The 12913-nt window shown below is 53.9% G+C and overlaps 6 protein-coding genes across 6 annotated transcripts; 5 read left to right on the top strand and 1 right to left on the bottom strand.

Annotated features, from left to right (window-relative positions):
- Positions 1 to 101: 101 nt before the first annotated feature.
- On the top strand, positions 102 to 977 carry N7459_004243 (centromere protein H; the record flags this gene model as incomplete). Its single annotated transcript, XM_056943427.1, has 3 exons — positions 102 to 279; positions 379 to 550; positions 608 to 977. The coding sequence occupies 3 exons, from the start codon at positions 102 to 104 to the stop codon at positions 975 to 977; spliced, it is 720 nt and encodes a 239-aa protein (XP_056800310.1).
- Positions 978 to 3912: 2935 nt separating this feature from the next.
- Positions 3913 to 4406, top strand: nhp6 (high-mobility group nucleosome-binding protein; the record flags this gene model as incomplete). Its single annotated transcript, XM_056943426.1, has 4 exons — positions 3913 to 3973; positions 4042 to 4137; positions 4194 to 4318; positions 4377 to 4406. 4 exons carry the CDS (start codon positions 3913 to 3915, stop codon positions 4404 to 4406), a joined length of 312 nt encoding a protein of 103 aa, XP_056800309.1.
- Positions 4407 to 5852: 1446 nt separating this feature from the next.
- Positions 5853 to 6953, top strand: N7459_004241 (uncharacterized protein; the record flags this gene model as incomplete). Its single annotated transcript, XM_056943425.1, has 4 exons — positions 5853 to 6280; positions 6345 to 6647; positions 6689 to 6755; positions 6801 to 6953. 4 exons carry the CDS (start codon positions 5853 to 5855, stop codon positions 6951 to 6953), a joined length of 951 nt encoding a protein of 316 aa, XP_056800308.1.
- Positions 6954 to 7501: 548 nt separating this feature from the next.
- N7459_004240 (uncharacterized protein) lies at positions 7502 to 9759 on the top strand (the record flags this gene model as incomplete). The annotated part of the gene is made up of 9 exons (XM_056943424.1): positions 7502 to 7667; positions 7726 to 8170; positions 8223 to 8648; positions 8710 to 8787; positions 8840 to 9072; positions 9134 to 9245; positions 9297 to 9401; positions 9458 to 9639; positions 9707 to 9759. 9 exons carry the CDS (start codon positions 7502 to 7504, stop codon positions 9757 to 9759), a joined length of 1800 nt encoding a protein of 599 aa, XP_056800307.1.
- A 425-nt stretch (positions 9760 to 10184) lies between these two features.
- On the bottom strand, positions 10185 to 11279 carry N7459_004239 (CCDC174 family protein; the record flags this gene model as incomplete). The annotated part of the gene is made up of 1 exon (XM_056943423.1): positions 10185 to 11279. The coding sequence occupies one exon, from the start codon at positions 11277 to 11279 to the stop codon at positions 10185 to 10187; it is 1095 nt and encodes a 364-aa protein (XP_056800306.1).
- Positions 11280 to 11593: 314 nt separating this feature from the next.
- On the top strand, positions 11594 to 12771 carry N7459_004238 (homoserine dehydrogenase; the record flags this gene model as incomplete). The annotated part of the gene is made up of 2 exons (XM_056943422.1): positions 11594 to 11627; positions 11693 to 12771. The coding sequence occupies 2 exons, from the start codon at positions 11594 to 11596 to the stop codon at positions 12769 to 12771; spliced, it is 1113 nt and encodes a 370-aa protein (XP_056800305.1).
- Between the last annotated feature and the right edge of the window lie 142 nt (positions 12772 to 12913).

Below are 12913 nucleotides of genomic sequence, written 5' to 3'. Positions count from 1 at the left end.
TCAGAGTTGCAGGGGCTGAAGCTCTCCAGGTGAACATCCCCCACCGCCTCCGCCGGCTATATCACAGGATACGCGCTGCCGCCCGCTGCACGCGATCTCCCATGGCTGCAAAACATGGCCAGTCGCTGCCTCACCTGCGTCCAGGTGAGGTGACCCTCCTGGACTATACTGCAGATGACTCGTGCGACTTTGTGACTCTTTCGGACAAGGAGGCTCTGGTTTTGCAGCTCGCCAACCAGATTCAGGAACAACGGCTGGAAAAGGCATTGCTCGAGCAAGGTACGGGATGACACCGGATGGATTTCTCTTTCTTTGCCTCTACACTTGGTTTTGGGAACCTTTTTGGTGGTCGCTCTCGTTCTGCTGACACTTCTACAGAGCCGGAGTCGCTGTCCGGCGACAATGTCGAAGAACAGCTCGCGATCGCGGAGCGGGAGTTCCTGGAGGCGCGAGCTACCTACACCGTCAGAAGGAAAGCTGCACGTACGATTCTCATGACCGAGCCCATCCTCAAAGCAGTTCACCTGAAAGCAACGACTCCGCCCGAACGGTACGACAGTCCCCCTGGTCTAGTTTATATGCACCGCATCTCATGAAAAGCACACAGGGCCCTTCTCCGCCTCGTCAACCGTCGCGATGTGCTTGCGCTCGCATATGAGAATCTGGCATCAGCTCATGACTCGGTGACGAAACAGCTCTCCGATACCGCGGTCGAGAATCTACAGATCAACCAGGAGAACCAGGAGCTTGTGCGCCAGCTACTCGAGCTCACCAAGCAAGATTCCTCTTGGCGCGAGGAGCTCCAGGATGCTAACCTCGCGTCGCAGCTGGATGGGCTCGAGGCAGATCAGAAGAAAGGCAGGGCGAAATGGGAAACTATGAAGAATATTGCCAGTGCGATGGTAGTGGGCAGCGGACTGAACTGGGCCGATGACGATAATCTTCGCGCTTTGGTACTGGACGAAAGCGACGAGTGAGACTGATTTTGACATTTTTGAAAGCGCGTTCCAGGCGTTTGTTTTTTTCCCGAGGGTATACCCATAGTCAGGTTTTCAGGGCATCGACGCAATACACCTGTTTTGATTTTTCTCTTATCTCCGAGGTGCGCAATTCTTTCGAAGGGCTCCAGGTCTGTCACAGCTGATCATTGCCAAGCCAAAGAATATTAATAGGCCATCGTCGATTGAGTAGTGTGGCCGTGTAAGACTATGACCCACGCCGACATCACCGCGCACCCGCAATGACGGAGTGGAGGGCGGAAAAGGGTAATGCTTTACGGGGGCGCGTTGCGTTGTTGGGGGGATGGTGTATGCTATCGATGGTTCATTACTTGATTACCAGTCGTAAAGGGGGCCAGCCTCCAGGACTCGACCTAAAATACCGATAGCCCTCAATGTGATAAATCGGTTGCGCCGGGAGCAGAAAGAGTGCCGGTCGCTGCGGGTGGATGCTTAAGGGGAGCACCACCGGGGCACCCTGGGAGCATTATTACACAGGCAAAGCATAATCATAAATCAGTGCTAGCACTCGATGACGCCTCTCGGATGAGTGGGAAGAGTAAATTACGGCCCTTGTAACCAGTGCTCCTACCACAATGTAGAGTACCGGGATGTGACAGAGAAACAGACTCTCTCTTACATTGCGTGTACGCGGAGTGAGGTACCGGCGGTACTTGATGTATTGTTTCTCAGACATGGTCCAGAGTACCCAGGTATATATTCATTCTGGTACAAGAGGGATGGAAGTATATACAATCATGCATCTTCACCGATCTTTACTCCGACCCTCAGCTGGATCCCTCGCCGCCTGTCCGAGTACCCTTTGCATTAGTCTGCAGACCTCGCCTAGCGGGATCAGTATTATCAGGGACAACGACTCGTGGTTGTATCCGAGGCCGGAGCTACAGTACGCGTCGCAGCCCAGCACCGGTTTAGCTTGTGATCCTCATGGTGTGATCGGGCTGCAAGGGAAAGGAGAAAAAAGCCCGTGTTGATGTACAAAGGGCGCGGTATTCAATCGTTTCTGCCGCCCATCGCGATCTGTTCGTCCGGCCCAATACTGCACGCATGATAAGCTAGGACCGCACGCATTAAATAACGGTAATGGTGGGCTGCCGCCATCCACCTATCCTGTTGTTACCAGCGTCCTTTTGCGGGCAGAGCGCCGGGCGATTGGCGAGAACGCGATGCTGGGTCTGGGTATGGCCTTGTTTCCAATGGGCGGTTACGCTAAAAGGGTACGCCACGCTGATGGTTGAGCACTGGGGATTGTGATGCTAGAAACCCTTACCTCAACCTAGTTCGTTTGACCGGTGGGATGACAGTGTCCGCTATGGACCATTGTGGACGGTGGAGAAGATGGTTTGGTCTTGTTCTGCTTCGCATTGTTACTATGGACGACTGATTAAGTACATACTACGTCTCCGGGGATTTGCCGGCCGGCATGGGGGTACTTCGTCCCCCCAAACTCCGTACAGCGGTAAACATCGTCTCGGACTTATTGCCTGTACATACAGCCAGGGTGCCATTGTACGAGCATCAGCCTTTCCGCTATGGCCATGGCGCAACCTTCCCGCAAGCAAGCAGGTTCCAATGGTTGCGAAGGGCGATACTAAGAGGATGCAGATGTTTGTATACAAGAGTCTATAGACAGTAGTGAGCCGGAATGCCAGCGTCCAACACCATTTCGATCAATTTTTTTCAGCGCCACAAAATAAATCCTGCTAGCTTTCTGGACCCTGTATATTGGCTTCTGGACCCTGTATATTGGCTTAGAGAAAACGGAAGATCAGTCGGGCTGAGGCTTGGTTTGACGATTCCCTACTTGGGGAGGATTGCGGTACTGCCAGGGTACTGGGTACTTGCCTGGGAGGTCACTTTACTATGGCGTACGCCGTACCCGGTACGCAGTTACAGAGCATGACTGCGCGGTTTTAAGAGAATGGACCACACAGTGTGCTCCACTACACGCTGAGAAGGTATGGTACCGTCCCATACACGCGACAGCTCCGAGAGCGAGGGAAATGATTGCAGAATGTTGGTAGAAAATGCAATTTGGACGGGGAGAGAAAAGCTAGGAAGACTAGGAAGACCTGATAATACGAGAAAACCGGTCTCCAGTGGCCCAAGACGCGCAGAAGGGATGATAGCAGAGAAAGGGCCAGGCCGGTACGGCGGGAACAGCAGAAACGGCGGTTACATTCCCTCCAGTAGTCAGCAAACAGTCCTTGCTGCTCCCCCCTCTCTCCCTACTACTACTGCCCTCCCCCCTCTCCCTTCTCTCCCATCTTCCTACACTACCAGCTCTCTTACACTACTGACCAAATCAGGTACTGCATATCCCCTTCTATATCCCATCACCTTCCCCGTCTTCCCCCCAATTCGCCCACCACCACCACCACCTCTACTTTTTTTTCGCGTTCTCTTTTGCCCTTTCGCCTCTTCTAAGGTCGTTTTTTCCTTTTTTTTCCCATCATCGCGCGACCGCGATGTCGCGGTCGCGCGCACGCTGTGCACCATAACTATGTCTTGACGACCACCCACTGACTCGATTTGAAAAAGACAAACAGATTCTTTCTGATTTGCGCTTTCGTCCCGGATCTTTTTACTTCTCTCAATGTGAGTAAATTTCCCTCTTTTTTTGCTTCGTTTTGAGAAGTCTCGTCCAGTTTGCGCGGTGCGCGCAGTGCAGGCGCGCCTTGTTTGGGCCTGCACATATAGCCCACCCATCTAATATCCCGCCCTCTTTTCTCTTCCTCTCCTCTTCCCTCTCTGTCGCCTCCTCTCCCCTGAGCTATTTATCCACTCTACTCCCCTCCCAACCCCTTTGGCGCTTGATCCATCCCTGGACACTTGGTCCTTCTGCCAGCCATTTCCTCCGAACCACACTACTAACGACTGAAAATAGCCCAAAATGCCTAAGGAGAAGACCACTCGCAAGGGCGGCAAGGAGCGCGTCCAGCGCCGCAAGAAGGGTATGTCTTCCATCGAGCTCAATTGACGCGTTTGGAGCCTCATTGGTCCTAACTGCTCGGGTGCTTAGACCCCAACGCTCCCAAGCGTGGCCTGTCTGCCTACATGTTCTTCGCCAATGACAACCGTGACAAGGTTCGCGAGGAGAACCCCGGCATTACCTTCGGTCAGTCCCCTGCGCCCCTCTGGCTGTGACTGGCATACCTCTAACCCTCTCTACAGGCCAGGTCGGTAAGATGCTTGGTGACAAGTGGAAGGCCCTTTCCGACTCCGAGCGCAAGCCCTACGAGAGCAAGGCCGCCGCCGACAAGAAGCGATACGAAGAGGAGAAGGCCAAGTACCAGGCCGTAAGTGTCCCCAGGCTGTCGCCATTGGCTGGACGCCCCGCTAACCTTGAGTCTCTAGGGTGGTGACGACGAGGAGGAGTCTTCGTAAGCGTCCCGTCGCAACTCTCGATTGCGCAGAAGCTGGCGTTTGTGTTTCTTTTCGTCGATTCTCTTCGGTTTTTTTCCTTGCGTCGTTATCACTCACGGGCTTCACGGAATGGTTCCACGGTGGTTTTTGCTTTGCTTTATGAGGGCCTTGAACGGATGGGCCTAGTGTCTTCTACGGGAAATGGTTTCTTGTGGCGCTCCCATGCGCCCCTGTCCTGCCGGTCCCGACTCGCTCTCGGTTCTGAGAGCTCGGATGGATGCCGGCGGATGTGGGTGATGGCCAAGACGGTGCTTGCAGGATTTCTGATGCGAGCGCAGTCCGCTGTACACTAGTCTAATCAAATCTACTCTGTTTCCCTGCATTATCGACGAGCTCCGCACTGCCTAGCGTCTGCGCGTGGTGGCCCAAGCTCCCACGCGGGGCTTTGTTTACCCGGACGCGTCCGGGGGATCTCCGGTGGCAGCCCTGAGGCTGCCATCACTCTCGGTGTCGACTCAGTCTGCATCGCGAGTCCCTCGGGTGCACTGAAAGCTGACGCGATCACTGTTCGCGTACTCCTGACTCATCTCGTTCGGCAAGGATGGTATCTGGAAGCAACCCAGTAGATCCCTAGATCAGTGAGATCAACGGAGTATACCCTCGCACTCCACACCCGAAAGTCCGAGTATGGAACTGGGTTTGGGCTCCCACGCAAATTGAAGAGTCTTTTCTGCAGAGACATAGCACAATGCATTGTCTGTTTGGTTTCTTTGTCTTTGACTTGGTTGCAGTGGCGATCTATTCGGGAAAAAGTCTAGGCTCAGATTTCATCTGACCCAATCAACCTGGAAACCTCAACGCACCAACGACAGCACTTTCCCCCTCAACTCAGCTGCCCATACCAAGGTCCTCTCGGTGGTCAGTGCAGCCGTTTGACCTGACAGCCTTATTGACGCATCTCGAGTGCTGATCATCTGTCATCCGCTTCCTAGAGTTAGTCTCCCCAATGACCTCACAGCCTCATCCTCTTGAATCTCAAAGTCCCACACGATCGTCGTCTTTCTCTACATGTTGCGAATATTTGGTCAAAACTACTACACCCCACCTCTGCGAGCAGAATGACGGTGATACCCAATGGAATTCTCCTCAATATCTACAAATACTTCGACCACTTGACAGACAGATAGAATATGTTGCGCGTCTGCCGAGGATGGTATACTGTGTTGTCATCCGAGATATACTCGAATTTGACGGTGAAAGTAGAAGCTGAGTGCTACCATGACCTCGCTCGGTCGTTGAAGCAAAACCCCCAACTCAGTGCTGCTCTTCGTACTATGATGTTCGACGATGTTGGCTTCGACGATGAGAAGCAATGTCGGAGTGCAGAAGGGTTTCACGATCTCATGAAGCGGGTCACCACCAACCCAGATGAGCTGAGTGGATGGGAGCAGGATCTAAGAACGGGCAATGGGGATGCATGGCTGGCACTTATTCTTGCTGCTGGTCCCCAATATCCAACGCTACGAGGCCGAGTGGGGAGTCTACCCGGCCAAACGGACGATTCGAGCTGTCTCCGCCGCTGCCATGCGATCTCTCGGAGTCGATTTCCAGCCAATGCCGCTGCAAGCCCTCCAGGAGGTGAATATCTTCCACGGCGACTGCCACTGCAGCATCCTGGCCCGTGAGTTCTTTCCGCTATTCCTTCTGCCTTCGATGAAGAAGTTCCTTGGAGGCGCGATCTATGAGCAAGAAGAAGGTACATGGCAATACGACAAAGAGGAATCTCCGCCACCGAAGCCCGAGCCAGGGTCCTCTGGGATCACGAAGCTGGTCCTTTTGACACCACTGGCTATTATGGGATGGCCGAGTACATCACCGCGTGCACAAATCTCGAAGTATTTGAGTATCAGCACCGATGTCTTGCGATTGAGACTGCCTCTACTATGCCTGGCGACCCAGCGTCATTTACGAGGCTTTGCTTACGCAGAGGCATAGTCTGCAGAAACTGCGACTGGAGAATGATGGCGACGTAGATGTATACGAACCGTCCGAGCGAGGCGAGAGCGATGATGACGAATGGGATGACCCGGATGAGATGTGGTTTGGATCACTGGTGGAATCCGAGCAACTGCGCGAGGTCTGCATGCCGCTACGCACCTTACTGGACTACCGCTGGCGTGATCATCCAACCTTGTCCTTGGACGAAGTCCTCCCTGGAAGCCTGGAACGTTTGATCCTAGGGGATATCTATGGAAACACCAGGTAGTTGCGAATGGAATCTGTGCCATGCTCCTACATCGCAGCGAACAGTTTCCAGAATTGAGCAGGATTAACTATGTCGAGTTTCGGATCACGACAGTGAAGACCCAGGTGAGAAAAGAAGATTGAACTGGATCCCTAGTCCCGGTGTTCTAGACTAACGAAACCGTAGTGTATGACTCCGTGAGAGAGATGTGCGAGGCCGAAGGGGTCGAGCTTTCTTTCAACAATTGGTCGTGGATGGACCGTCACACGGGCATCATCAGGGACAACCGAAATGGATGCGATGTGGAAATACACAGCCCATAAGGGAGAAAAGCCAGCATGCTACCATAATCTTTACGTATAATGGGCTCTGAGTCGACCTGGAGGAGTGCGTCGTCGTGTCCATTGATGTCTACCGTCATTGGTTGTACTGTCAGACTGCACAGCCTCACCCTCAGACGTGAGCACTCGGCTCCAATATAGGCAGCGCTGTTGACTATCCCTCCTATTTTCTTTTTTTTGGGGATCGACTACAAATATAAATATAAATGTCCCGGCCCGGGAAATTGAGTTTTCTTTCTCTCTTCCTCCGCGTTGCTCTGTTGCTCCCCTTGTCCTGAACTCATCCATCCACCCTACCATCCATGGATCAATGATCGTTTCTAAAAAGCCTCTTTGACCGGGCCCTATTTATTTGGTCTTGGGGTATTATTCTCTAAATGAATCCGAAGACGAACGAGCCCGCATTCTGCTATAATCAAGCTCGTCCAACAACACCAATACACCTCTGTTCCCCCATGGTGGAAACCAACACAGTGGTAAAGTTGAGTCGGAACCATGGATCCTGGGATTCGATCTGGAGCTACAACAGGATGGAATCAGACGTGGAAAACCCTCGTCTTCTCGACTCGACCCGGTGCACAAGCACACCCATCATGCAGTTCACCTCTACCAATCTCCACCGCGAAGTGCCCCGCCATTCCCGCGCGACCACGTCAAGACGCAAGGGCAGAGCCTCACCGCACGTGAGGCTTGTGTGTGCGTGTGCGATTCTTCTTTTCCCTTCTGATCAGAACCTCGTCTTCTCTCGATCCAGATCTACCGTTGCCCGTATGGCCTGATCCGCTCATGGCCCTGCGCTCGTCTGCTGAGGAGGCCGAGGACGCTGCCGCCGGCTTCAGCACTTTTCGTGCCCCTCTTCCTGAACACTCCACCGAGATCACCAGCCTCATCTCCGACCTGTATGCGATTAGCTCCTCGCTATCAAGTCTGGCCGATCTGTCGAAAGATGTTCGTTACCGGCGCTACTGGCCCCGCGTCCACGACGATGTGGAATTGGTGCGCTCGAGTCTGAAATACACCATTGAGGACATCACCAACTACTTTGCCCGGCTCGATGGCGGCAAAGCCACCCCAGAGGTCTACAAACGCACATGGCTGGCCATGTGCCGATTCTTCTGGGATGAGACCCAATACTCCCTGTCTACCCGCCTAGCCAAATACAAGACTTTTCTCCGGGAACTGGGCGACTTGGTCAAAGAGTTGGCATCCAATGTCCTACTGGAGCGGGCGTGATACTGATCTGTCGCTTAGCCGAACACACGATGTGACCCTTCTCAATGCCTTCCGCACGAGCATCAAAACGCTCCAGATGGCGCAGGATGACCGCCTAGCACCTCGCCTAGGGACTCTGGCTTTGGGTGGTGGATATATACCCCCGGGCCGCTATAGCGCTGAACCTAGTAGTCCGGCCAGCGATCGCCGCCGACGCCGGTCTTTTGAGCGCGTTCGCCCGCCGCATCTCTCCCCTCAGTCGCCCCTCTCACCATCTTCAGGCACTTTCTCGGACATCCCTCCCTCCGTCCCGGACGCTCCAAGTTCGCCTCTGACAGGTTCCACCACCACTGCGACCACCAATACCAGTCGCTCGACCCACAACGACGCTATTCAATACCACTGGGTCAAAGATGCCTTCACGACCTGTGACACGGAAACACAAATCCCGGCTACGGCAGAGCGGTGAGAAAGCAGTCACTCCTGGGCCTTTATTATGAAAGTAATTACTAACGTGCTGCTTCAGAGCGGGATGCTTTGGCGAACCCCAGCCAGGAATTAAGCAAGTAATACGGGAGCAAGGATTTGAAGAGCTGCTGCAACTGTACGCAACACTTTGACGAATCCATTGCCGCAGAGCTGATTGGTATTCAAAGGGAATTTAATGACTCCTCCGCCATGACCGTCTACTTCTTCTTGCGGGAGAGTGACCATCGCGTTCGAATCATCATCAAAATCCCTCACAAAACTCGTCCAAATGACTACTACTGCTTGCCCCTCAACTTGCTGGAGATCGTTCGGGAGGGATCCTTCCTCCAGCTGTGCCGAAGGCGACACTCTGGGACCGAACTCGTCTTGTGGGCCAGTCTCAAATTCACAACCATTGAAAGTAGGTTCCGTGTCAAGGAAGCCAGCAGACAAGGTCACAGTCTAACTGCTTCGTGATTAAGGCATGGTTGCTTTTTTCTGCGCATTCCTAGCTCTCCGCTCCCAGGATGCTGGCCGGCCTGTGACCGATATTCGTGACTATGAGTTGGACGACGAAGTGGAACTTTTCGGCGGGTAAGTTCGCAATACACTAGAGAGTTGTTCGCATCAGCTGATCCTGTCCAGTCAAATACTCGACGATAATTATCCACATGCCTTGCGCGTCTATCAGGATACAGTGTCCGGGGCTGTGAGATTGCAGGCCTCTGTTCACCGAGGGGACATGAACCGGTAAGGTGAAGCCGTACTCACAACGCCGGCCCTCAAATCTAACCTTGGAAATTTAGGACGCCTGTCTGGACCGCGTTCGTCACGCCTCACCTTGGTCGGCGGGGCTGGCTCAAACCCCAGGACTCCCGTACTGTGCTGGTCCGCAGCCTGAAGCCCATTATTCTGATGTCAGCGGAGGACTACAATCCACCACAAACCGCGTCCGGGGAGCATATCCTGAAATTTACTTCTCGAGGTGGTGAGTTGATTCAGTCCTAAGTATTGGGAATTATCTCTAATCAGGTGGAACTAACCACGTCTGTTAGATGCCAAGGGCTTCCTGGAGACAATGCAGGAGACAGCAATGATTGCTCGTTGAATGTTCATAGGTAAACTTTTGGTGCGACTGGCTTCACAACACAATCGCAACGGGGCTACCTCAGTGAGGCCTTACGACTGATGAGTTATGTTGGTATGATTGTCATGATCTTGATCAAAAGTTGGATTGGAGTGTTTAGTGGTTGTCTCGATGAAGCTATTGAGAGCTGCCTCGTTCATCGCGTTGAAAATGGCATGTTGTCATTTGGTGGTTATTTTAAGACACAAGTCAGGATGAGGTGATTGGTTCTGATATCATGTCGCAGTGACCAAGTCTGATTTTATGTTTATAGCATGACAGCTTGTGATTTCCATTCCATGATGGCCAACTGACCAACAATGTGTCTGTGGAGGGCATTCGTCGCATGCCAATGATAGAAGAGACCATACTGTAGGGTATCACTAAAAACTTTAACCAGAATCGTCTCATGGATCCCTCTGCACTGGCAGGGTATTCGACAAGCCCTTTGCAAGGCGTTGTAGCATCCTCTTCTCCCGCAGCTCTGCAATCTGCCGGCGCCGGTCGTCCAGAATGGCCTGGTACTCGGCCTCTTTGGCTGAAGCCCTCTCCCGCTGTCGCTGGGTCTCCTCACGCGCCTTCGATAACTCCTCCATCTGCCTTTTGCGCTCGCCTTCATCGCGGGAGAAAGCGTAGAATCCTGTCCCGCGGTTCCGTACCTCGGCATCGGCATCGTAGTGTACATTCTCCGGGGGTGTAGGCGAGCGGTCCCGACGAGCAGCGAGATGAGCCATATGCGACGCGACATTCGCGTCTGGATTAAAAGCCTCAGACTGCACGGTGACACCATGGATTAGATTCTCCGGCCTGGCAGGCTTCCAGCGCTCCTGGGCGGATCTGCCGTGGTTGGCTTCTTCTTCCTTTGTCTTCGCGGCACGAGCAGCCTCCGCTCTGGTCCCACGGCGGGAACGACCGAATTCATCCTCGTAGGAGATGACAGATGCATTGTCGTCATCCTCCGATTCTTCCGACTCCTCGCCGCGATCGCGTCGCTTGCGTTCCTCGTCTGCCCACTTGCGGTCAAAGTCCACCAGTCCTTCCTTCTCCTTACGGCGCAGCCGTGCCATGTAATCTTCCGGGCCTGAAGGTGGCGGAGCCGCCCCATCTTCGTCGCTGCTGTCGCCAGCAAGGTATAGCCCTTTCTTCATATCGTTGTACATGCGCACCTTCTCCTGCATTCGGCGCTTGGATCGGCCGAGCGTGGCGTCATCGATGGTTCCGATATCCTGGCTGCTCTTATGAGCCTGCTTGAAGACGCCGCGATCATCATCTTCGAGGTCTGCAGCCGCACGTTTCTGGGCGCCTTTATTATGCCTGGTGAACAGGTCGGATTTGGCGGATTTGGCCGGGCGTGGACGACCCCGAGATGGGGCATGGGTATCTTGAGCAATGAGGGAGGAAAGCTGGGTCGTGAAGGCGAGGTTGGATGATGAGGTGATTTCGCGCTTTTTGCTTGAGCTTGTCTTGGGCTTGCCATACAGAGAGCTCTGGTCAGAAGCCATTATGTGGCAATGCAGTTCCGGGAAGGCACTTTGCGACAGGCAGTTGGAGACGTTGAGTACTCGAGGTTGCGATAACGATAACGATAAGAACTTGTGGCCTTGCCTTTCGGGCGACCAGACTGACTCATCTGCTAATTCAGCAATGCCCCGCGGACCCCACGAGATGACGAGCGCGGCCATTCAGGACTCGATCAGAAGAATTCCTGCATCTTTGGCTGTATTCGCATCTGCTATTCATTGCGGTGTATATTGGCGCTTGAGGATTCTAATTGAGCGCACTTTTGCTTCATACCCAAGCCAATTGAACCCTCATCATGCCCGCTAGCCCAATCTATCTCGGCGTTGTTGGTAAGGTGCCCCTCTATCTTTCCGAATGCCATTTCGACGAGTGAACACTAATGGCTGTGAAATAGGCGTCGGTGGTGTTGGTACGGCTTTCCTGTCGCAGCTTGCCCGCCTCCCCAATGCCCCTAAGCTCGTCCTCCTTGCTCGTTCTTCGCAGACCCTTCTCGCTCCGACACCGGCCTACACGCCCGCCATCCCCGCCGCCGACTGGGCGACAGCCTCTGCGGCCCCCGATCTGACCAAGAAGGGCGCTCTATCCGCCGAGGATATCGCCACATACCTCGCCTCCGCGCCTGGCCGTGCTGTCCTGGTTGACAACACCTCGGACATCAACCTTGCGCGGTCGTACCCCACATTCCTGAAGAAGGGCATCTCGGTCGTGACGCCGAACAAGAAGGGCTTCTCCGATGACCTGTCTCTGTGGAAGGACATCTTTGCCTCTGCTTCCGAGGGTAAGGCACTCGTATACCACGAGAGCACTGTCGGTGCCGGTCTGCCTGTGCTGTCGACCCTGAAGGACCTCGTTGCGACTGGTGACGAGGTGACCCGTATTGAGGGTGTCTTCTCAGGCACTCTGTCGTTCCTATTCAACACTTTTGCCCCTGCCTCCGGCTCATCCAATGCTCAATGGAGCGCTGTGGTTGCCCAGGCCAAGGAGCTTGGCTACACCGAGCCGGACCCCCGCGATGACCTGAACGGCATGGACGTCGCCCGCAAGCTCACCATCCTGGCTCGTCTGGCTGGCCTGGAGGTCTCCCGCCCCGACTCCTTCCCTATCGAGTCCCTCATCCCTACCGAGCTGGCTTCGCTGCCCTCATCCGCTGATGGAATTGCCCAATTCATGAGCCGCTTGCCAGAGTTCGACGCCCAGATGGCCAACATCAAGGACACTGCTGAGAAGCAGGGCAAGGTTGTGCGGTACGTTGGTAGCATTGATGTTGCCTCCAAGACTGTCAAGGTTGGTCTGCAGTACTTCGACAAGGATAGCGCCATCGCTGGCCTGAAGGGAAGTGACAACATCATCAGCTTCTACACCAAGCGGTACGGTGCCAACCCGCTCATTGTGCAGGGCGCTGGCGCTGGCGGTGATGTCACTGCCATGGGTGTGTCGGCCGACCTGCTCAAGGTCGTCGAGCGCCTGCAGTAATTTAAAAAAAAACGTCGTGAGATACTATGAAAGAGATTCTAGAAGCCTAACGACTCTTAAGTCCTCAATGAACAAATTTGTCTGAACAGCCAGCTGAGTTCAAGCGCGGAATTGAGTGCAAAGGCACTATATACCAAAGACA

Source organism: Penicillium hispanicum, assembly GCF_028827665.1.
Source record: "Penicillium hispanicum strain IBT 35686 chromosome Unknown utg000004l_segment0_segment0, whole genome shotgun sequence".
Taxonomy (NCBI): domain Eukaryota; kingdom Fungi; phylum Ascomycota; class Eurotiomycetes; order Eurotiales; family Aspergillaceae; genus Penicillium; species Penicillium hispanicum.
This window is presented reverse-complemented; position numbering and strand designations above follow the sequence as displayed.